Source organism: Oryx dammah, unplaced genomic scaffold, assembly GCF_014754425.2.
Source record: "Oryx dammah isolate SB20612 unplaced genomic scaffold, SCBI_Odam_1.1 HiC_scaffold_2, whole genome shotgun sequence".
In the NCBI taxonomy this organism is placed as follows: domain Eukaryota; kingdom Metazoa; phylum Chordata; class Mammalia; order Artiodactyla; family Bovidae; genus Oryx; species Oryx dammah.
The window spans coordinates 40,332,974-40,358,905 of record NW_024070186.1 but is presented as its reverse complement, the minus strand read 5'-3'; the positions used below and the strand labels follow the sequence as shown (position 1 = coordinate 40,358,905).

Below are 25,932 nucleotides of genomic sequence, written 5' to 3'. Positions count from 1 at the left end.
TAGATTCTGCTGCTTATCAAAAATAAGGAGGAGCTCCTGTTTATCTGACTTTGAACACCAGCCCCAGGGTACACCCCATCAGACATGTTCAACAGGCATACAGGATACTCATGTACAGATACCCGTCACCCCCAGAGCCAGCAATGCTCTGCTCTAAAGAATTTTTAGAAAATTATTAGAGGACTACTTCAATTTGCCTGCCAGACACTATATTACAAATTAATTTGAATAACTGTCAATAGGACATCATGACTTCAAATCTGGGAAGCTGAAATGCATTCTTATCCTATAAACAAATGTCTAAAAATATGAAGCACCTCTTCTTTAAAACAATCCATAAGTAAAATGAAATTCAATATAATATTATTTTAAAACAAAATTAACTTCAAGGCAAAAATTTGAGGTAATTTAGCAGCTCAAGATAAGAACTAAACCTGTGTTCAATGATATGATACATTAAGTGGGACAGTCATTACTCATATACAAATACTTTGGATGCATTAAAAAAAGAAAATAAAAATCATCTCAGAAAGCCAAAAACATTTAACAGGAGCAGAGAGAGAAGATGGAAGGAAATCATTAGTTGTTTCAGAAAGTGGTTTTCAAGAAAAGGCTTGAGGAATGAGTTTAATTTCAAATCAGAGATGAACAGGGGTGGTCCAGGGGTTTGGACTCTGTGCTTTCATTGCTGGGACCCAGTTTCGGGTTCAATCCCTGGTTGGGGAACTAGAATTCCATAAGTCGAGTGGCAAGCCAAAAAAAAAAAGAGAGAGAAGGAAAAAAATGGAATTTAAAAAACCGAGAAGAACAAAAGGAAAAATATGTATATGGTAGGCAGAATAATCCCCACCCTAAAGATGTTCATGTCCTAAGCTCAGGATGTATGAGTATGTTACTGTAAAGGAAAAAAGGGGATTGTGTAACAGCTGAGATTGAGAAAAGATCCTAGGAAGAGGGGATTCCCCCAGATGTGAGCGGGCCCAAGGTTAATCACAGAGGAGCTTCTAAAGGAAAGGGGAAAAGCAGGAGAGTCAGAGTTAGACATGCGACGACGGCAACAGGACCCAGGGCAGGGAGAGATGCGAAGGGGCCACTTGGTGGATGCTGCAGATGGAGCAAGGTCACACAAGCTAAGGAATGTTGGTGATCTCTAGAGACTGGAAAACAGAAGGAGAACAATTTCTTCCCAAGAGCCCGTATAAGGAACACAGGACAGCAAACCCCTTGATTAGAGCCCAGTAAGATCATAATTGAGGTTCCCTTGTGGCTCAGCTGGTAAAGAATCCACCTGCAATGCAAGAGATCTGGGTTGGGAAGATCCTCTGGAGAAGGGAAAGGCTATCCACTCCAGTATTCTGGCCTGGAGAATTCCATGGACTGTACAGTCCATAGTGTCACAAAGAGTCAGACACGACTGAGCTACTAACACTTTCTTTCAAGATCATAACCTCCAAAACCATAAAAGGGTAAGTTTGTGCTGTTTTAAGACACTAAACTTTTGATAACTTGTTAACAGCAGTAGCAAGTAGTGTTGAACATTGTTTTTCTCTGGATGATTTTATTTGCAAAGCAGAAATAGAGACATAAACACAGAGAACAAATATATGGATACCAAGGAGATTGGATGAATTGAGAGGCTAGCACTGACTTGTACATATAGTACTGATACTATGTATAAAATAGATTAACTAATGAGAATCTACTCAAAGCACAGAGAAATTAATGCAAAATAATGGGCTCTGGTGACTGAAATGGGACAGACATCCAAAAAGTGGGGTATAGCTATTCACTTTGCTGTACAGTAGAAACACTCCATTGTAAAGCAACTATAAGTCAATTAAAAAAAAAAAAAAACGTAATGTGGAGCTTCAAAGAATTACAGGGGCAGAGGACTGCTGATTAAATGGCAATTATAGGAAGGCTACAATAAACAAGATTAAAAACCTGAGAAAAAGAGTTTAATGATAACTCACCAAAGAGTACCACAAAATAGGTAGTAGCCTCATTAATTCATTTACTTACTAATTCATCAATAAATATGTATTGCCACCAGGCCTTCTAGGCATCAGATATAAACAGTCTCATGTATTACTCTGTACGAATAAAAACTGGTTATTTTCTTTTTCGACTTAATTTCTACTATAAAACAAGAGTCTTTGAAATGTTCATATTATTTGCTGTCAGTCAATCTCAAGAATACAGCCCAAGGAAATTATCTTAAAGTAAAAACATTTGAGTCTTCCAAACAACCATGAAGCATGATACCAAGACACTCCCGCCTCCCACTCCCCAGACTGACAAACTTTTCCCTCCAAGGTTTGAAAGGGGCACCTAATGGATCAAATCAGAGAAAACCAGGTGACCTGACAGGAAGAGAGCAATCCACACAGACGATTCAGAAGTCAGAGAACTGCTTTCAGCAGTGGAACTAGCGGAACTTTTGTGATGACTGCTTTGTTTTTATTTTTTTGCGGTAAAGAGTAATATTTCAATATCTAAGCAAAGATGCATAAATAGCAAAGGCAGATAAGACAGGCTTGCAAGAGAACACAGGAAAGAGGGAGTCAGAGGCACACGACCACTACCAAAGCTCAGATCCTCGCAAGAAGGGAAGTTCTCAAACCTCAGACAAGATGCAAGCTCAGCCCACCCACCATTCTCTCCTTCTTCTGGAAACAGCACTCCTTCTTCTTCTGCAGGTACTGCCCCTTCACCTGCCCCAAGCAGTTCAAGGAACCGGTTATTAATTGTAGTGCCTCACCCTCTCATCTTCAGTGTGACATTCTGGATTTGGGTCTTTGATGGGCAGTGAAGACTTGGGGCAATTCTTTGAACACAAGGAAAAAAACAATCACTCTACCAGGGACTGACTACATGCACTGCTCTCTGCTCAGTTTTGTGAAACATTCTGGATGATACAAGGCCTCAGCATAGTTCAGTTCAGTCACTCAGTCATGTCCAACTCCTTGCAACCCTATGGACTACAGCACGCCAGGGCTCCCTGTCCATCACCAACTCCCAGAGTTTACTTAAACTCATGTCCATTAATTCGGTGATGCCATCCTCTGTCATCCCCTTCTCCTCCCACCTTCAATCTTTCCCAGCATCAGGGTCTTTCAAATGAGTCAGTTCTTCACTTCAGGTGGCCAAAGTATTGGAGTTACAGCTTCCACATCAGTCCTTCCAATGAATATTCAGGACTGATTTCCTTTAGGATGGACTAGCTGGATTTCCTTGCAATTCAAGGGACTCTCAAGAGTCTTCTCCAACACCACAGTTCAGAAGCATCAATTCTTCGGCACTCAGCTTTCTTTATCATCCAACTCTCACATCCATACATGACTACTGGAAAAACCATATCTTTGAACTACACGGACCTTTGTTGGCAAAGTAGTGTTTCTGCTTTTTAATATGCAGTTTAGGTTGGTCATAACTTTTCTTCCAAGGAGCAAGCATCTTTTAATTTCATGGCTGTAGTCACCATCTGCAGTGATTTTGGAGCCCAAGAAAATAAAGTCTGTCACTGTTTCCATTGTTTCCCCATCTAATTGCCATGATGGACAGGGAGGCCTGGCGTGCTGTGATTCATGGAGTTGCAAAGAGTCGGACACGACTGAGTGACTGAACTGAACTGAACCTACTGTAGTTGTTAAGTGCTCATATACAAGTACATAAATATAAAGCAAAGTATCCAAAAGATATGCACCAACACGCAAGGTTGTTTCAGCTTCTGTATGTAATGAGTATTTGTTATACAGTCTGCTCTGCTCTGATACTTTCACAACGACCCTATGATTGTTGAGTAAACCGAGGCCAAAGGTTAAGTAACTTATTAAATGTCTTAAAGATGCTATTAATAGGTCACAGACCTAAGCCAAGTCTAAGCTATCTGTCTCCACAGTGGGGACACATGCCAAAATGCCCCCATTCTGGGCAGAAGAGTGGGAGACAAATCTGAGCTGTGGGCTAAAAGGGACTTCTTGATTATCAAGAATGTCTTCATGTATTAGCTGTATAGAAACCACAAAAATAAATAACTTCCATGAAGAAAACAAATGAGAGAGCATTGACCCAAAATTCCAAAATCAGTAAGATCCTTACCCAGCTGAATGCAGAGTTCCAGAGAAGAGCAAGGAGAAATAAGAAAACCTTCTCACGTGAACAGTGCAAAGAAATAGAGGAAAACAATAAAATGGGAAAGACTAGAGATCACTTCAAGAAAATTGGAGATACCAAGGGAATATTTCATGTAAGCACGGGCACAATAAAGAACAGAAATGGATAAGGACGTAACAGAAGCAGAAGAGATTAAAAAGAGATGGCAAGTATACAAAGAAGCAGTATACAAGAAAGGTCTTAATGACCCAGATGACCACAATGGTGTGGTCACTCACCTAGAGCCAGACATCCTGGAGTGTGAAGTCAAGTGGACCTTAGGAAGCATTACTACAAACAAAGCTAGTGGAGGTGATAGAATTCTAGCTGAGCTATTCCAAATTCTAAAAGATGCTGCTGTTAAAAGTGTTGCACTCAGTATGTCAGCAAATTTGGAAAACTCCACAGTGGCCACAGGATGGGAAAAGGTCAGTTTTCATTCCAATCCAAACGAAAGACAATAACAAAGACTGTTGAAACTACTGTACAATTTTGCTCATTTCACATGCTAGCAAAGTAATGCTCAAAATTCTCCAAGCCAGGCTTCAATAGTACATAAACCGAGAAATTCCAGATGTACAAGCTAGATTTACAAAAGGCAGAAAAACCAGGGCTCAAACTGCCAACATCCACTGGATCATAGAGAAAGCAAGAGAATTCTAGAAAAACATCTATTTCTATTTTATTAACTACGCTAAAGCCTTTGACTGTGTGAATCACAACCACCTGTGGAAAATTCATTTAAAAAGAGATGGCACTACCAGACCATTTTACCTGCCTCCTGAGAAACCTGTATGCAGGTCAAGAAGCAACAGTTAGAACCAGACATGGAACAACAGACTGGTGCAAAATTGGAAATGGAGTATGTCAAGGCCATATGTTGTCACCCTTTTTTTATTTAACGTATATGCAGAGTACATCATGCAAAATGCCAAGCTGGATGAAGCACAAGCTGGAATTAAGATTGCTGGGAGAAATATCAACAGCCTAAGGTATGCAGGGAGAAGGCAATGGCACCCCACTCCAGTACTCTTGCCTGGAAAATCCCATGGACGGAGGAGCCTGGTGGACTGCAGTCCATGGGGTCGCTAAGAGTCGGACACGACTGAGCGACTTCACTTTGACTTTTCACTTTGATGCATTGGAGAAGAAATGGCAACCCACTCCAGTGTCCCTGCCTGGAGAATCCCAGGGACGGAGGAGCCTGGTGGGCAGCCATCTATGGGGTCTCACAGAGTCAGACACAACTGAAGTGACTTAGCAGCAGCAAGGTATGCAGAGGATACCACTCATGGCAGAAAGTGAAGAGGAACTAAAGAGCCTCTTAATGAGGGTGAAAGAGGAGAGTGAAAAGCTGGCTTAAAACTCAACATTCCAAAAATGAAGATCATGGCATCTGGTCCAATTACTTCATGGCAACTAGATGGATAAAAAGTGGAAACAATGACAGATTTTATTTTCTTGGTCTCCAAAATCACTATGGACAGTGACTGCAGTCATGAAATTAAATAACAGCTATTCCTTGGAAGAAAAGCTATGACAAACCTAGACAGATCATTAAAAAGCAGAAACAATACTTTGCCAGCAAAGGTCTGTATAGTCAAAGCTATGGTTTTTCCAGTAGTCATGTACAGTTGTGAGAGCTGGACCATAAAGAAGGCTGAGCACCAAAGAACTGAAGCATTGATGCTTTTGAATTGTGGTGCTAAAGAAGACTCTTGCGAGTCCCTTGGACAGCAAAGAGATCAAATCTGTCAATCCTAAAGGAAATCAACTCTGAATATTCATTGAAAGGACTGATGCTGAAGCTTCAATCTGATGCAAAGAGCTAACTCACTGGAAAAGACTGTGATGCTGGGAAAGATTGAGGGCAGCAGAAGAAGGGGACAACAGAGGATGAGATGGTTAGATAGCATCACTGAATCAATTGGACATGAGTCTGAGCAAACTCTGGGAGATGGTGAAGGACAGGGAAGCCTGGCATGTTGCAGTCCGTGGGGTCACAAAGAGTCAAACATGACTTAGCAGCTGAACAACAAGATCCTTCAACTAACAGCATTGTCCATCTGGCCTCATAAGCATGGGACCCACTCCTAGGGGCAAAATACTAAAATTTAGGAACTTCCCTGGTGGTCTAGTGGTTAAGAATCCACCTGTCAATGTAAGGGACACAGGTTAGATCCCTAGTCCCACGTGCCACAGGGCAACTAAGCCCATGCACTGCAACTACTAAGGTTCAGAGAACCCTAGAGTCCAAGTTCTGCCACAAGAGAAGCCACCACAATGAGAAGCTCACACACCCCAACTAGAGAATAGCCACTGCTCGTCAAAACGAGAAAAAGCCGGTACAAAGCCATGAAGACCTAGTGCAGCCACAAATAAATAAACTAAAATCATTATTAATTTTGCTGGAACCATCATTAATGGTGTTACCTACATCTGTAATAAAGATACTCCAAATGCAAAGAGAGATTCTCGTCATAAGGGGGCTTGATACATTTTTTTCTTTCCTAGGAGAGGGTGGACACAGACTAAATAGATTAAGTTTAATTCATTTCTTATTCAATCACTCAATAATCTAATAATCTCTAGAAACTAACCACAGGTCTATTCTTTAACAAAAAAGGAAAAAACTGGTGGCAACTACATCTGAGAAGCAGGCTTTCTTTAGTAATTACAAGGTACCTGGTAAGACTATTTTAAAACAACAACAACAAAAAAATCTCTTAATATACTACATTATAAAACAGTACCATAAAAAGGACAGGAAAAATCAATGACTCATTACTGTAAGCAACAGCAAACAAAAAGCACTTGAGATCAGATACTGAATAAAGCTCTTTAATAGCTTTTTAATCTGAGACTAAAAGGGCATGTTTATAAATGTAATTAATCACTCTTAGTCAACATTAAACGAAATGGTCATCTCTGGACAAAAACATAATTCACATTACAGCACCAATAAATAATATGGTACATAATGATAATAATACATAATGATATTAGCAAGTCACATGGTTTGCAACCTGAGGCACATGTACGGAGATCTGGATGAATTTCAAGAGTTACATAAGGTAAAAACTGGTCTCAACTGCTAACAGAACATGAGCCTGTTGTACACAGTCACAAGTAGTATTTCTAACAGAATCATCATATAAAGATTATGAACCACACACTCAGAAGATGTATTATTTAAATATAAGTAGTATTCATTTTTTAAAAAACTCTTTCTGTATATGAGCATTTCCATATGTATATTTCCAAAAGATATTTGGGACCGCTGATTTTTGAGCAGAAAAAGTAGTTTTTCTTGGTTTCACATCCTTAGATTCAATGTTGATAGTCAGGTCCTGTGACATCTAAGAAAATAAATACACCACAAAAGCAAAAAAAAAAAAAAAAAAAAAAGACTTCCCTTTGTTTTCTTTCAAGCAGCAGTTAAAAACAGTACTACTCCGAGTTCTGAGAAGATAGGAGGTAGATAAGAAAATTAAAACAATTGCTCTGAGTATTTAAGTCAACTATCGTTAATTTGTACTCTTCCAAAAAAAATTATTTTGCTATCCCTCAGTTAAATCATCATCACTTAAATAATAAAATGAACAAAGAAAACAGTTTGGGGAAATATGAAATTACACAGTAACAGGCAGTCATTTGAGATGCATTAGAATCACAAAGTAAATCACTCCAGGTCCTTGAAAAGTGCCACATCTCTCAAACTGAAAATAACTGAAACAGGCTTATTTCCAAAAGTTGTCACCATATGGTACAATAAACTTTACTGCCTCCCTCTTATGATGAATGAAAGAAACCTACAGATAAGAAGGGAAATGTAAATTTCTAAAACATAGTGCTAGGTTCAACTCACTTGACAACCAAAGTTGCCCAGCTAAGAACATAACAAGTGGCATTCACTAAGTGCTTACCATATGCCACCATGCGAAGTGGAGTCTATTACTAAGGCCAATGTACAAAGAGAATGACACTGCTTGCTGTGTGCTAAGTCATGTCAGTCGTGTCCAACTCTTTGCAACCCTATGGACTGTAGCCTGCCAGGCTCCTCTGTCCATGGGATTCTCCAGGCAAGAATACTGGAGTGGGTTGCCCAGTAACCAGGCTGGGACCATCCAACTACTCTATATAGCAAAGCTAGGATCGACATCCACATCTGAACTGGCCTCATAGTTGTGATACCCTACAAAGGCCAAATTTTTCAACTTGAGGATTGTCTGAGGTAAATACTACGTTAAAATTGCCAAGCTTTTAAAATCAGTTAGAGGATATTCCCACAAACCAATATGCCCGTATCAATATGGAAACTGTTTATGACAAATCAAAAGTTTTTCCCTCCTTTTCCCAAAATTACATCTGACACATGTGTGTCCAGCTACAGTTACCTGAAATCAAATGGGTTTTTTAAAAGAAGCAACACTCAAATTTTCTTGGTGGTCCAGTGGCTGGGAGGCCACCTGCCAATGCAGGGGCCATAGGTTCAAATCCTGGTTTGGGAAGATTCCACATGCTGCAGAGCAACTAAGCCCGTGCACCACACCTACTGAGCCTGCAGGCTGCAACTACAAAAGCCCACACACCCTAGAGCCTGTCCTCTGCAACAAGAGAGGCCACTGCAATGAGAAGCCTGCTTGCCACAACTAGAGAAAGCCTTCACGCAGCAACAAAAACCCAGTGCATCCAAAAAATAAAGAAACAAAAAAATACAACACAAATGAACATATCTACCAAAAATTTTTTTAAGAAAGAAAGAGAAACAGCACAAGAAACAGAATGTACTAGTTAAGAATGCTGTTCGGAACCATTTAGGGCTCCAATCCCTGTTTGCCCACCAGTGAGCTGAGTGCAAGCTTAGACTATTTACTCATCCTCTTAAGCTTTGGGTCCTGCATCTGTGAAGTAGAAAATTAAAAGAACAAACAGTTTTTTAACAGGTGTCTCACCTGCCAGGGAAAATTTCTTACAGCGGTGCCTAGTGCCAAAAAAAGTATTCAAGAAAAGTTTGAAGAAAAAAGAAAAACTGAGAGGCCCACCCCAGTCTAAATGGATCCAGTAACAGCAAAGTCCACGTGTCTGGACACACCACTTTCTCCCCTAAGTATGTTATGCCCATTACCTAATAGATTTAGTTTAAGGAAGAAGAAAACGGCAGCTGTAAAACATTAGCAATGCTTCCGTTGGGCATCCAGTGGGAAGATGGCTGACTTCTGAGGCTCAACAAGCTCTGGTTGGGCCATGAGCAGCACGGCCAAGTGTCCTAACAGCTAAGCACGGGGCACCTTAATGGGAGCAAGACGTGTGGTATTTTCCTAGTTTGCTTGACTTTTGCCCCATTTGACCTCTTTGAGTCCAGGGCTCCCAGGTGGTACAGTGGTAAAGAATCTACCTGCCAGTGAAGGAGATCCCTGTGTCAGGAAGATCCCCTGGAGAAGGAAATGACAATCCACCCTAGAATTCTTGCCTGGAGAATCCCATAGACCGAGCAGCCTGCTTGGCTACATAAAGTCCATGGAGTCGCAGAGTAAGATAAAAGTGAGCAAGTAAGTTGCACACATAAGTCTTGATTCCTGGTCTTTAAAAGGTGACTTTTTCTTCAACAACATTTAAAAAAAAAAAACAATCCTAAGCACTGAAATGAGCATGACCTCTCTTATAAAACGGTACTCAGACACAGTGTCTAGGGAGGAGAGCTGATTCTGTCCATCTGCTTCCCTACAGTGGGTAAAGCCTCTGTGAGAATCCAAGGACGTGAAAAAGGCGGACAGGTCTAGGCTGTGCTTTATGGACTGGTGGATTGCGAGATGGGCAGAGTTGTGTGGGTGTGTAGGTGTGTGTGTGCAAGTGTGCATAAGATGGGTACAGGGGTATGTGTGTGCATGCATGAGATGGGTAGAGAGGGGTGTGTGTGTATGCATGAGATGGGTAAAGGGGTGTGTGTGCACATGTGAGATGGGTAGAGGGGTGTGTGTGTTTAAGAGATGGGTAGAAAGGTGTGTGTATGTGTGTGTGGTGCATGTATGTGAGAGATGAGTGGGTGTGTGTGCATGCATAAGATGGGTAGAAGGGTGCATGTGTGTGCACGTGCATGCATGCACACCTACAGAGGTCCCAAGGGATTACATTGCTTCCATCTTTATGGAGTCTTTCACTGCCTCCCTAAACCCATCGGTCAGGACAGCAGCTGGCATTTATTGAGTACCTGTCTACCAGCTATAAAATATTGAAATGTTTCATCCATACAGTTTTGTGCAATTTTCCCATCATCAGCAAACAGAATACCCATTTCACAAACCAAGAACTGAGACTCATCAAGGTAGGTGAACTGTCTGTGATGCCACCAAGGTAACGCACTGACCCTCTGCCTCTCCGGTGGAGAGCTGTCCTGTCTGCACCATGTACCTGCACCTGTACATAACCTCTCGTGCCTGAATCCCTGGCAAACCTGACATTCTACATAGATCTCGGTTGCCCTCACACCCACCCACCTAAGCCAAAGCCTTCAGAGGGGTGGCTACTTCCAGTTCATGGTCCTAGCAGCTTTTTTACAAGCACTAACTCAGTAAATGTCTCCCAAGGGCTTGCCAGGCCCCGGCGCAGTGCTCAAGGCTGATGATACGCAGCTGAGCAGGAGGAATGCTGCCCTGGGCCTGCAGAGCCCCACACTTGCAGGAGGAGACACGGAACAAGCACAGCTGGGACAGAACAGACACAAGGCTTCGGCCCTGTGGACCATGTGGGCAGAGTCCTGCAGCCACACTGATGAGGAGCCGGACTGGCCCCAGAGGCCTGGACCAGAGCTGAAGGAAAGTCTGCTCTGGACTCTCCGTTCAAAAAAACCCGAGTGAACTCATCACACCTGCCCAGGGAGAGCTCTGTGAACAGCCTGGACAGAAAACTAAATACAAACACTAAACACATCCGTTTGGATTTAACAGCAGAGAAGAGGAACATGCGTCCACCAGCCAGTGCGGTCCAGCCTTCACATTACTTAGGGGAGAGGCAGCTTCCTCCAGTCCCAGATAGAGAAGTGAAAGGCCGCTCTTCCTGCCTCCTTTTGACTTTCCCTTCTATCCACGTCCTCGGGGCACCAGGAGACACAGCTGCTTCCCGCACCGCCCCCCCACCACACCCAGCACAAACCAGGGGAGAAGTCACATGAAAGGAAGTGATCTGGGGGCCCTGGAAGGGGGAGGGGGACCCTCCCACCCTGCTGCTCAGGGGTAAGGTCAGGAATGTGACTCCTGCCTCTGAGTCTCGTGTGACAGGCTGTCAGGGCTTGAAATCGTCAGGAGGTCCCCACAGCCCCTATGGCAACTTCCTCGTGTGGTTATTAGTCTTCTCTGCATCCAGAAGGCAGAGCAGAAATGGTTCTGAAACACTGAACAGGCAAGTATGTGAGTAAGTGTTGCATGAAACACGTAGCAGGGCCTGGAAGGTGACAGGCATCTGAGCAAACACGCCCCCCCGACACACACACACACACAGATGCTGAAGCCATATTGCAAAAGGATCTGTCCAGCGACTCTTTCTGATAGATTACTCAGAAAAGGTGACCAATCTGAATTAAAGACTTAAAATGTAGTTTTCGTCCTACTCATAAAATAGCATCATAACCAGAAAGACATCCTGCTTGGCTGGCAGAGTGATATACAATTGGGAGAGTTCACATACAAATTCTCACATCCAGGTTCTCCTGAAAGGCTGGGTGATCAGGCGACAGTGGGTCTGTAAAACCAAGCAGAAGCTGAGATAGGGCGCCCGCCTCAGAAAGTGCAGCCCTTTCCCGGTCACCTTGGCCCCATCCGCTCAGTGCCCTGTCCACGGCAGCCCACAAAACCTCACTACACTGAACACAAAGCCAAACAGCATCACTCTAGAAAAGTAAACATTAAGGAATCTGGGTTCTGTGTTTTCACCTAGGCCCTACCTCAGAAGCAGAGGCTGGGCCACTGGGACAAGGCAACTGGGGGACGGTGGAGGGGCGGGTGTGTAAGGGAATAATGCTTTCCACGGCCCGGCACAGCCCCCTCGGGACACTGTCCTCCTCTCGTTATGTGACCACAGTTCAACCACAGGGACAGGACTAAGGCCTCAAATGCCTTCATCCCATGCATGCCGCTTTCAATGGACTTTCACGGAATACCAAGACTGAGTACACACAGGTCTGAACCTCAGAACTCATGTGTCACCTGGACAGCTGCCCCCACCAGCTGCCCCCACCCCACCCGGCTCAACACGAGAGGGAGAGAACTGAATTTCCCATATCAGCAGTTCCAGAGAAAAGAGAATCCATGGGGTAAACTTCAAGTTTCCCAAAGAGATGTGGGGAAGTGGCTCTGCAGTCTGGGGCCAAGACACCCCTACCTACGCACGACTTGGGCAAGAGCGAACCTCAGCCTGGCTGCAACGGCAGAGGTTGCTCGGCTGTTCTGTCACCTATCATGCTATCTAAGTCCTAAAACAAATTATGAAAGCAGCAAAGGGGAAGTGTATTTTAAAGAAGTGAGCTGTGTTTCTGAATCCTAACCACACCACTGTACAGAAGTACCGCTCAATCATCAGAGAATTATAGCATCACATTGGTTCTTCCAATACAATACTGATAGTGACTGTTATGTTATTAGTGTAAACAGTAACAACTTTTTCAGGCAAAGTGCTCATGTCTTCTTAGAGACAGATAAGAGCAAGGAAGTATTCTAGCCAAGGCAAGAAAGGGCATTAAGGCACAAGCAACTTGCCTGTTAGCAACTTGCTCAAAGTCACATAGCTGATCAGGGGTCAAAACAGCTCTGCAGCTCACACATGAATTTCAGAAATAAATAAAATTCAGTAGTCAAGAAAACAGTAAACGCTAGTGAAGAGGAAACACAGAGATGAACCACTGTTGTTTAAATGCATATACACACATACCTTGATATACACACACAAACAGATGCCAAAGTCATATTGTAAAAATTCTTGTTATAAATATTTCAGAAGGATCTGTCCAGTTAACTCTTTCTGGTAGATTATTAAGAAAAAGGTGACCAGTCTGAATCACGGATTTAAAATGCAGTTTTCGTCTTACTCATAAAACAGTTCAGTAACCAACAAAGCAACCACTCACACATCAAATTTTTCTGGAGTTGAGTCAACATTCAGTATCATCACTCTTGAATGAGTAGCATGGACGTTCCTTCCAACAAAGTCTGTGACTCCAACCCAGCCCTGGGCCTATGGCGCCCTCTAGTGGCACACACTTCCCCACAGCTGATGAGGAACGGTCACTCCTTTTAAAAGAGCTTAGAGCAGCAACCTCCAAACAATTCTCACACAGCCACTCAGCTCAGCTGGGTTTTGTTTTGTTTTGCTTTTTTAGTAAATGCTTGCAATATACACATATTTATTTATAACTTTTATATGTTCATTATAAAACTTAGACCAGAGTTGCTTACAGTGTAAAGTCTTTTTAAATGTTGTCTAAATAGAAGTTCTAGTAATTTCTTCTCACACACACCCCTATCACAATAGCTCATCTCAACGACCCACTCTGGAGGCAACTGTGTGTGAGACAGTACAATGTGACCACTCAAAAACATCAGACCTCATTTCTGTCCTTGAGAAGACTACTCAACATTTTCTCCCTGAGAGGCTGGCTTGGTTGGGTGAATGAGGCATATAATCCTGCAGTGGGTTAGTTCATTCATTAGCAAGTTAAATGTCAGGCCAACCACAAAACTGAAGTGGCTCTGGAGGATTTGGTAAAATTCCCTCCAAGGAACCATACCGTCTTGGCTCAACACTTAGTGCAGGAAGCTCAGCAAATCTAGAAGGACACCCTGAATGTCGGGTGTCCCTACTGTCCTTGCAGACAGCTCACCTCTGTGAATTAAAAAGTAGGTGGTAAAGAATCCACCTGCCAGTGCAGGAGATGTAAGAGAAGCAAGTTCAATCCCTGGATGGGGAGGATCCCCTGGAGAAGGACATGGCAACCAACTCCAGCCTTCTTGCCTAGAGGATCCCATGGACAGAGGAGTCTGGCGGGCTGCAGTCCGCAGGGTCGCCAAGAGCCAGACACGACTGAAGGGACTTACCACGCATGCATGCATGTGTATTAAAAAATCTTAGTACTCTTAAAGCTTTTGATCTTAAAAAAAAAAAAAAAAAGCCTTCATTACAAAGAGAGAGACTTTCAGGTTGCCACACCAAAAGAAGACAGCAATACTCTAACCTGCATCAACAGGCAGAATTAAGTAGACGTATCATCAATGTGCACTACAAAAATACTGAGGTATTTCTACCGAGACTCTCTCACAATGAAACAGAAAACACACCTGGTCTAGACCGCACTCCCAACATCCTGATGTGGCATCGCGGTCGAGAACCTTATTTTTGAGCAGCAAGGCGCCGACTTGCAAATTACTTAAAAAAAAAAAAAAAAAGGAATGGTAGGGCATGTATGTGTGCTCGGCTGTATCTGACTCTGTGCAGCCCCATAGAGCGTAGCCCACCAGGCTCCTCTGTCCATGGAATTCTCCAGGCAAGAATACTGGAGTGGGCTGCTATCTCCTTCTCCAAGGGATCTTCCCGACCCAGGGATTGAACCTGTCCCTCCTGTGTTTCCTGCACTGGCAGGCAGATTCTTTACCACTGAGCCAGCTGGGAAGGTACAAAGAGAGTAACCTGGAACAAATTCACATCACATGTAGGATAAAGGTTAACATAAAGGTGGGATAAGGAAAAGTTTCTGGTGTTACCCCTTCTTCCCATCTATGCAGTCTCAAAGCCTAGTACGAAAATCAAAGATCAGTTAACTATAGTGTTCGTTCCTATACAGCATAGGGAAACATATCCGTTATTTTGTAATAACTTTAAATGGAGTATAACGTGTAAAAATACTGAATCACTATGCTGTATACCTGAATCTAACTATAAATCAACTATATTTCAATCAGTCAAATTAAACTGAATGTTCCTTCAAGATGGGTACCATGTGTTAAAACTGCATTCCTAGTGCTTCCACAACTTGGACATGCATGCTTTACATGCATGTAGAAGCAGAGAAAACTTCTATTTCTCCCAAAATAAGCTTGAGAAAAGATTATTGAAAAGTCTATGTTACTAGAGTAGTTCAATAATGAGACACTGAAGGAAAGCATAAGATAAAAATTATCTGTGATAGCTAATCTCATGTGTCAACTTGCCTAAGTTACGGTTCCCAATCTCCTGGTCAAACTCCAGTCTACATAGTGCTATGACGGTGTGTAATTTTTTATGTGAATTAACATTTAAATCAGTAAACTCAGAATGAAACAGATTATCCTCCATAATGAGGGTGGGCCTCATCCAATCAGTTGAAGGCCTTAAGAGAAAAGAAAAAAACAGCTTCCCCCCATGTCTCCAGCCTGCTGGCCTGCCCCACACATTTCAGATTTGTTAACCCCTACAATAATGTGAGCCAATTCATTAAAATAAACATCTCTCTTGCCTTTATATTTTTACATATATATATATATGTATGTAATTTCCTCTTTTGGTTCTGCTTCCATAGAGAATCCTGTCTAAATAACTGTCTACAGATTTTTCAAAGACCATGACCAGAAGTATTAATTAATTCACTGCTCTCTGATATGCCAAATATTAAAACACATTCCCCCTAAATTAAAGCCAAACCATTATGTCAAGTACAATCAGATGAAGGATATTCCACTAACACCAAAATGGTAAGTATAATGATAAAAGGGCTAAGAAGAAATCTTCCCAACCAATATACTTAGACCAGGCCAATGGACATTTCATTTTAATAGTGGTAGGGAATTTTAGTCCAAAAGAATGATTTCAGGGTGCAGATATCTTACAAGATATTACACTTCATAGAAAAGTGTAATTCAGTTAATTGCCAGAATTAACAGAATAAAAAAGAAGAAAATATGCTAAGAAAATTAAAGGTGAAAAGAAGAAAAAAACGTTAATTACCTCTTGGTTGTCTTTGTTTTGGTTTGCCCAGAAAATCTTATGATAAAGCGTCTCCATTGAATTGCTGGAATCCGTTCGGTCAAAACAGTGTCGATCCAATACCTCCAACGTGTGCAAAACCCGACTAATGGTCACCCCTAGATGCAGAAAGCAAGCAACGAGTTAAGGAAGGCCAAACAAAGCCAGAGCAGCATACTACAAAATCATCATCAGGTGGGACAAAAGGAATTTTAAGACATTATTTTTCTCAGCATAAAAGAATTGCCAACAAAATCAAACCTGACATTCTAGACAGCCCAGATCTAAAGGGCACAGACCAAAGAACGCCCCCAAAACTCAGGAGGGAACCCTGTCCAAAAGCATCCTTGTGCACACTGAGGACTGAGTAGCAAGAATCAGAAACACGGCATAAAATCCAACATCCAAAAGCACTCCTTCTGCTGGGTTCTGTACCTGCTGTTGACTCTTGGCACTTGTCAAAAGACCACCGAACTTCCACTGCACGGCCTCTTTGTTTTATCTGCTGTTCTACCTCATAAATCCTTGCCCGAACCTGAAAGATAATCACTTCTAATTAACTTTTGCTTAGAAAGCCACTGCAGCTGTCTAAATCATGTCAGGTTTTTCCACACAAGCAGAGCATCCCACAGTGAACCACAGTCTTGACTGCATTGTAGGAAATGCAGGTGGCTGCCCAAGAAGCGCATTCTAAAATTTATAAGTGCTGACTCTATGCCAGTGTTCAATGCTAAATGCTCACAAAAATAAATGCTTACCCAAAAAATCATTACAAGTGAAACACTTTCAGGACATCATAGAGAAAGGTCAAAGTTCTAAAATATCATCTTTGAGCCACTCTCCTATGTCTGAAAGCAACTAACCATGTTTTATTAAGAAAACTGCTTGGTTTAAAAGGAAAAAAACAGAGCTTTTATGTAAAATATTTGTCCCAATCCTGTGGTTCAAGTTTCTTCAGTCTTTGAACCAAATAACCCAGCCCTAATAAAAATATATAATAGATACTAAATACCCAGACTCCCAGATCTATAGTATATGACTCTACTAACACATAGACTCTGATATATTAACATTAACCCTGAGTGTCGTGATCTTATATCAGAACTACCACCATAATTACCATCTGGGGGGCAGAAGTCTCTGAAACAACAACCCAGCAAGATGTTCAGAAGAAAAGGAACAATGTGATGAACGTCTGCTGTTCACAGAGGCTATGGACTTCCCTCTTCACCCAGAGAGATGGAGACAGAGACGGGAGGGCCCCTAAGAACCCAAGGATGCTGCAACCGGGCCTGACCCACCGTGCCGTGATGCTGCTCCAGACTGCAAACACCCCTCAAACCACCATAACAGCAAGTCTACCTGCTGGTTGAAAGCCGTGTTTCCTCCTGGCATGGGGAGGTTGGAGGGGGCCACCTGCAGCAGATCCAGGGGCGAGCCGGGGTTCGCGCTCTTATTGTCGTTTGTGGAATAATTCCACACCAAGGCACTTGGGCAACAGAGAGTAACAGTCTGGAAATAAAGTGGTAAAATTCAGATGTTTAGAGAAAGGAAAAAAAGTATCACAAAAGCTTAAGAGCTTTAAAAAAAAAAAGTCATAGTTAAATTACAGTTTCCAACGAGTGAGCTTAAAACATGAACATCTTTTCTAACCCCAGTCTCAACTTTTCAAATGGTGAGACCAAAAAATTATGACAGAATTATTCATTTGAATAGGTAAAAATACACCTATTGAGAAATTAAGGAATGTTATAATTTATAAGCTAAATTCTAGCACAAGAAACCTAGGAAATTTAATAAAAATTCAATAAATTTTAAAATTGCCTCCTGAAACAATGTTTTGAATGCAATTAAAATATGTTAATTTCTAAGGCTATAAAATCTAAAAAGATTTTTTTTTTTTAACATCTCAAATAATGGTATGATATGTAGCCTCATGCGAAGAGTTGACTCATTGGAAAAGACTCGGATGCTGGGAGGGATTGGGGGCAGGAGAAGGGGACGACAGAGGATGAGATGGCTGGATGGCATCACTGACTCAATGGACGTGAGTCTGAGTAAACTCCAGGAGTTGGTGATGGACAGGGAGGCCTGGCGTGCTGCGATTCATGGGGTCGCAAAGAGTCGGATACGACTGTGCGACTGAACTGAATTGAACTGATGTAGCCTCATAAACGCTGGGCAGGGCCCGAGCAACACACTTTTTTTAATAAAAGCCAGTTAGCAAAAATTTTTTAGGGCTTTCAGGCCACCTAAAGTCCTTGTTACCTACTCTTCCTTTTTGTTTAAAAAACATAACACCTATTCTTAGCCTATAGGCTGGACCTGGCCTTCAGGTTATAGCTTGCCTACCCCAACCTTGGACCCCTGTAGACATTTTTTTACTCTGTCAGCTTGCACAAAGCAGTTTCTGTGACCAACTTACTTATACATCACAACCACCCCAAGCAGTAGGAAGAGGTTATTTCCCAACTGTTCCAAAAAGGAATGGAAGCCACGGAGGAGATGAGCGACCAGCCCAAGGTGATTTCAGACCTGGAAGCACTACACTCACTAACCCTAACTATGGATTAGGTTCTCATTAAATTAAGTACTATAGTTCTATCATTAAGTATTATAGTTCTCATTAAATTAAGCACACACTGTGCTGAACACTGTCCTGGAAGCGACAGGGTAAGAACTGTCCCCAGCCTCCATCCACACATGGGGAAACAGAGGCGCAACGTGAAAGCCATGACCTGGCAGAGCAGAGGCTACAATCAGGGTGGTAATGATTCTAGAAGGCGTCTTCTCCAGTATGCTCTTGTGCCACTCAACTACACCAGCTCAGAGAATGAATGCAGTCTTTCTCTTCTAAAATGCAAAATTAATTATTAAAAAACTAGACTCTGAGGCCCAGGAGACATCTTCATGGAAACCAGATGGCATATATGAAACTCAGGCCCTGAAGCCCACCAGCAGGAGCATTGGTTTTCACTGGTCCACACCCCATTGCCTTCCTCTTCTCATCTCCTGTCCATGGGGAAGTAGTTCCCTGTGTTCTTAATTCCAAAGCCTCTGGTATCCAGGGCACCGATCCATCCAATAGTCCTCTGCTCCTATCTCGGACTCCCCTCTACCAGTGCACCCTTAGCTTAGGAATACATTCAGGCTTACCCATCAAACACCAAAAGAAATTTTTTTAAATCTCCACTCACCTAGCACCAAACTCTCTTCCCGTCACAGGAATGATTCTCAAATCTCCAACGTTCCTCAACCCACACCTTACCGTGACTCCTCACTATCATTCACTGACCATCTCAACCACCACGTCAGTCTCAGTCATCTTCTTATCAGACTTCCCCAATCATCTGGGCACTGTGCACTACTCACTCCTCTCGAAATCTCCTGCAGTGCCTATAGAGGCAGTCCCGCATGGGGGTTAAGAGTGTGAACTCTGGGTCCCAACTGGGTGCAATTTCCAGGTTCGCCTCTTACTTGCTGTGTGACCTGTGCCACCATCTCATTATTCCTGTTACAGGAATTATATTGGCTCCCTTCTCATAGGATGATTCTGAGAACTAAAGGATGCAATATACCTACATCTCAGAAGAGTGCCTAGAACACGATAAATGCTACTGCTCTCATTACAACTGAATTATGACCATAATAGTCTCATCATCTTTGTTTCAATAACAGTACTCTCCCACCTCACTCTTCTCTCTCCAGCCTGGCCAAACTTCCCTGGTCACCTCTGGGATCTTCTCCCCTGCTATCTCTTACCTACTTGTTCCCTCTGGGCCACAGATCATCCCTCACTACTAACTCTTTATGAGATTGCTCCCTCTCCAGGTCTTGACAAGCCAAGTGGCCCTAAGTGGCCCAAATCCATACCCCTGGTCTGTGGTCTGCCCCCGTGTCCAGAATCAGACATGCAACCATCTCTTGAACATAATCAATTGGAGATAAGACAGTCCAAAACTGAACTTACACAGACTCATCCAAACTGACTTTTTCCTTGTCTCTCTCTCCCCTATCCTCTCCACTCCCAAAGACCTTCCCTCTACTGTGGCCAAAGCAATCTAACAAACCACACTGACCATAAAACTCCCTGCATAAAACCTCCCAATGACTTCCTAATTACAAGGCACACAAGGGGTCTTCTATCCCTGACCCTCGACATATTTCACAATTTATGTTTCAAGAAAGCCAACCTGCCCACAAGATGACTTACCAACCCTCCGGGCCTTTCTCCACGCTGTTCCCTCTGCCAAGAACAGTCTACACCCCGTTTGTTTGTTTGTTTTAAACCAATGTAAGTGCTAGACCAGACCACCTCCTTCAGAAAACCTCCCTGAATTCTAGGTTGAATTCCACTTCTCCAATCAGCCCCCTGAGCATCCCTCCACCAAGCTTCCCTCATCTCAGTACATGGACTCTCAAAGCCCTTTACTAAAGAGCATGACACATTAGTAGGAGCCCAAGAAATGTGACCTGAACACTGATCTTTGAGCTCCCAGGTCTAGGACAGGGCTGTATCTCACTCTTGGTAGCACTGGGCCAGTGGCTGACATCCTCCTGGACCACACAAGCAATGATGCTGGGCAGCTAAAGAGAGTCTGAGAAAACTATTCGGATCTTAAACGAAGGCAACCATCTCAAGCTGCGGACTGAGGAAGCTACATAATGCTGCACAGAGAAGTTGTCTTCCCCAAAGAACAGTAACACAGCTGACTTATTCCATGGGTTCCCTGAACAATTTTTTAATCATAGAACAGCCCCAATAAAGAACTATGATAGCCATCTAGACAGAAGCAATGAATCCTCTCGCGTTGTGATCCAACACAGGGATACAAGAACAGGAAACTTCCATCTATCAGTTATTTAGACCAGGATAAATCTAAAGTTGTGACGTGACAGTTGAAGCATCACCCCCAAGTCTGCTGTTTGCGGCACAGAATGTGGGCATAAAGCAGGAAGGGCCAAGGACTTACCTGCAACATACAGCTAAGTCCATAAACCAGGGGGCCATGCTGTGCACAGGAAAGGAAGTCGGAGAAGGCCAGCTGCACAGGGCCCATGCCGGGGCCAGGGGGGCCGGGGCTGGGGGCCCCGATGCTCGAGCTGTTTGGGCCTATTATCACATGGGGCGAGTGGGCAGCAAGGAGGCTGGGGCTGTCGCTCAGCAGCAACGCCAGACGCCGGGCACAGAAATAGGCGAGACGACGGGACAGGTAGGCCGACTGGACAAACTCATCTGAATACTGAGGAACACAAGGACACCAGCCTTCAGTCACGTCTCAGGCTACTCGGTGAGATGACCATTATAATACAGGCTTCTCATCATTACAAACAAAAACAAAAGCTTTCCGAAGTACTAATACAGATCGGTGCTGTCCAAAAGAAATATAATGCAAGCCAGACATGTGATTTTAAATTTTCCAGTATCCACTGGGTGGCAAACACACACACACACACACACACACAGATAAAATTAAAAGAAAGATGTGTTTTATTTGGCCCACTATACCTAAATCTAAAATGCTATCATTTCAACATGTTATCAACACGAAAGTATTAGTGAGATATTATATACCCCTTTCTCCATACCAGGTCTGAAGCCTGGTGAGCACTTTAAACAAAGAGCACATGACAATGTGAACTTGTCACATTTCAAGGGTTCATGAGTCATGGCTGGCCAGCAGCTACTAGAGCAGGCAGCACGGGTACCGGCATCTCGGGGAAGACACAGACCACCAGTATGGTGTGGTCTCTGGAAGGGGCTGGCTACTTTTCGCTGGACACTCTTCCACATTGCCTGAATTGTCAAATATATGAATTACTTTTCCAGGAATTTTTCTTTAAATAAATTTCATCCAGACAGCCTAAATTTTAACACACTTTAGGACAATCGTGAAAATACGATGTTCCCACCCCGAGGGGCTCAAAGAATATTAAAAGAATGTAGAAGGTCCTCTATATCCCTGAACAGAGATAATGGGTTTTGTTTTCACAGAGATCTATGTGAAGGAGACAGTATTTAAAGAGCTGTTTGCTCAGCTCAGGGACGAGGGAAATTCACGTGAGTGAGAATACTTGAGAGGGACACATGGCTAGTACAAGTGACCTTTACAACTTACACGAAAGCCTCTTATCACTTCGAGTGTTGTAACATTAAGATCTTTCCTCCTCCCATTTCAAAAAAGCCACCTCTACTTACCTCTTCTTTCTTACCAGACTCATTCCTTGCCCATAAAATCAATTGGCTCATGATTACATGTACTATACCTGCAGCATTAGTGGTAATAAGAGTTTAAGAAGATCATCATCCATTGGTCTGATCTTTTCTAACACATCCAAAATCCATGTCAAATATTCGTGCTTTTCCAGCATTCCTTCCTTAAATGAACAAAGAAAAATTACACTGATAATGTTAAAGCAAAACCATCTAAAATTCAAAAAAAAAAAACCCCACACTCTTATCTTTATGTGTAAGTATAATTTTACTATTGTTTTCCTTGTTGCAAAGCAGTTTCATTGATGAAAGTTGAAATTCTAAAGAAAGAAAATAACTGGTGTTATTTTGCACAGTTGGCTTGGAGGTTTTTGGGGGGTTGTTTCTGCATACCTGCCTCATTCTAAATTGATAAAAATTAATTCCTACAAGAAGGAAAATTTGGAATGCCCAGATCCCCAGGGCATGTCAAGTACCTGGCTAGATTTCAGTGTACTAAGAACTCATAGTACACTGGCGTGCTGCAGTCCATGGGGTCCAAAGAGTCGGACACGACTAAGCGACTAAACTGATGAACTCATACTCACAGGAGGAAACTTGGCCAATGTTGATCATTACAAAGAACAAAGCACCTATCATACCATCATCTCCAAAAGAGGCTGATAACCTCATCAGAGCCAAGGCCCTCTAGTAGCCTCTTTTGCTATCCTAAAAGGAATTTCAGATACCATAACCCACCTACAAAATATAACTTTAAAAATCAATATAATGGCCTATAAGAAATGAAAGAAATTTATAATAAAATGACATATAAACTTCTGACATAACTAGACTAAAAACAATATGCCCTAAGCAACAAACCCACAAATTTCCAAACCGTTCCACAGGGTTGGTATAGCCCCTCTTAAAATAAGCACTGTTAACGTTTTCATCTATTGCCTTCATATATATACACACACAAATAAATACTTCTTTATGACATTCTATGTACACACATATTTAATGTCATATTACAGCTTTATATTATGATTCACATCATAAGAGAGTCAAGACAGAAACAAATGACCTAAATGGGAAAGAAATCCAAAAAAGGGGGTGGGTGGTCCAATGAAATGTAAAACAAAACAAAGATAAAAACAAAAAATTATGTTAAAAGTCACCGAAACTTTTATGGTCATTCTGGTAACAATCTTAGCAGTTAAAATGAAGCCCTACTTTGTTCCTAGCAACTCTGATGTATCTATGGACCATATAACCAGCGGTCCACTACCATGATTATCGACAATGCATTTAAAAATATACTGCTAAATTACTGTTTATGTATTTAAAACATTACAGTGACACCACATTCATGATATCAAAGTATTCACTTATTGCTAATTTCTTTTCTTTTTTTTGTCTGCACCAAGAGCTCTTAGTTCCCCAACCAGGGATCAAACTCGTGTCCTGGCAGTGAAAGCAGGGAGTCCTATCCACTGGACCACCAGAGGATTCCCCTTATTGCTGATTTCTAATTTTTTAAATGTTTCAGCTAACAGTTTAGCTACAGGAAAAAGTGCGATTTAAAATTATCAGACCAATAAAGTAAACTTCATGTTAAAGAAATAAATAAAATAGAACTTTGCATTAAGGATTAAGAGATGGTGAATGCAAGGTTCAAAAAAAGAGAGAATCTTCATAAGCATGACTTCCAAGGATGACATAATGTTCATCCTCAAGATGCTTTTGTTATGCACCCGTACCTTTATTTATGCACATGAATGTCTGCACACATATATACTCCAGTCAGTTTCACATTTCAGATTACAATGAATTAAAATATAATGAACTTTTAAATGTTAACATTAAAGTTAGATTCATCCATGTAGAACCTAACTGTTTCCTATAAAGAAGATACTGATTTCCATGTTCCTAAAAAATAATCATTCAAAAATACTAAGCATGCTTAGAGACACCTTTTCCAAGAGACAGGCTAAATCCTCAGCTCAATAAAAGCTCAGAGCAGGCAGGGAAGTAGTCCTCTGCTAAATGAAACTAGGATTTGTAAGCTTTTTTTTTTTTTTTTTTACTGATTTAAAACTAACAAAGCTAACTCCTAAAGGACCAGGCTGTTTCCTACTTTGAGCTCTTAGAAAAAGTTGCTTACCACCTGGAAATTATAATTAAAGTTCTAAGGGTAGAAATTTAGAAACCACACATCCTTTCTACCCACTCACCCCATCACAATAACAGGTCATGAAAGTCTATCCTGATAATACAACTTCAGCTGAATACATCTGTCCTTCTTTCCCACCAAGAGTAAAGATTGAGGCAAATAACAGCACAAGTGCCATCTTCTGGTCAGTATGATGTACATCAGTGTCTCAGGATGGGAGTTTTAATCAGTCCTCAATGTCTTACCCATCCTCTCAACCACATTTTAATCTGTAGCCAAACAAAATTAAGATGACCTTTCAGAATAACTAAGCTCTAAAGAAAAACTACTATAAGATAGGAAGCATCAGCATAAAAAATTCTTTGAATAAATATCTCCAATTTCTGTAAACTCAAATGACTTGGGAGGATTACACTTAATAGTGCCATTATAAGGCAATTAATGGCATTAAAAGAGCTGACATCACTGAATGTTGGCGATCAACACGTATAATAGGAAGCTGTCCTCTCGGGGCAAAGGTGTTACCTTTAATACAAATTCAGAGTTATGCTGGATGGCTTTCTTTGAATGCACTAGTTCATATGATGATGATAAAATGTAACGCCCCCAAAAAACTGAAGTGTAAGGAACTTGCTCTCAATCTTGAGTTTCGTAGGAAGCTTACCTGGAACATGTGGAATGCCAACTTTTCGTTGTACTCCCACTGCCTCATGGCCTGCTCCACGTCGGGTGGCACAGGGACAGGGCCATCGCCCGCACTGGAAGCCAGGTGGTAGAAGTCGGAAATCTTGGCCAACTGCTCTCGAAGATACCTGGTAGCTATTTGCGTCCACTCTGCATTTTTTTAAAAAAAGAAGCCATTTCCAGATACAATGAATGCAAGAATCTACTTTTCCTCCCTCTTTCTGGTTAAGAGTGTGCTTATAAAACAAAAATCTATTACACAAAAATGGCTTTGGCAAAGATATATAAGCACTATTGAGAAAAGTACGCCCATGCCAAAGCCCTTAAGTAGTGTGCACCAGTGTGACATGGCCGCCCCATCGCCCAGCAACGACATCGGGCAGCTCTCCCCTTCTGCCTCTGTGACCCCAAACCTAGGAGAAGAGGTGTCCACATCTAAATTAAAAATATCAGAGGCATAAACAGGAAATAGAACAGTGGAGGTAATTCAAGAATCATAATTCAGGACATGGACAACAGACTTGTGGCTGCCAAGGGGGGGTGGGGGGTGGAGAAGGGATGTATTAGGAGTTTGGGATTAGCAGATGCAAACTACTATATATACAGAATGGATAAACAAGGCCCTACTGTATAGTACAGGGAACTATATTCAATATCCTGTGATAAACCATAATGAACAAGAATGTGTGTGTGTGGACGAGAGAGAGAGAGAGAGAGAGAGAGAGGGAGAGAGAGAAAG

General features: G+C 42.1%; 1 protein-coding gene across 1 annotated transcript in view; it reads right to left on the bottom strand.

The window, feature by feature from the left end:
* The window catches only part of LOC120858679 (mediator of RNA polymerase II transcription subunit 12-like protein), a 114,046-nt gene that overhangs the window by 15,013 nt on the left and 73,101 nt on the right, over nt 1–25,932 (bottom strand). The window contains exons 5-10 of the mRNA XM_040234900.1: nt 25,174–25,343; nt 22,408–22,518; nt 21,114–21,383; nt 17,503–17,652; nt 16,576–16,675; nt 16,123–16,259 (exon numbers count right to left, since the gene is read on the bottom strand). Coding sequence (XP_040090834.1) covers nt 16,123–16,259; nt 16,576–16,675; nt 17,503–17,652; nt 21,114–21,383; nt 22,408–22,518; nt 25,174–25,343 — 938 coding nt within the window. The remainder of the gene's footprint in view (nt 1–16,122; nt 16,260–16,575; nt 16,676–17,502; nt 17,653–21,113; nt 21,384–22,407; nt 22,519–25,173; nt 25,344–25,932) is intronic.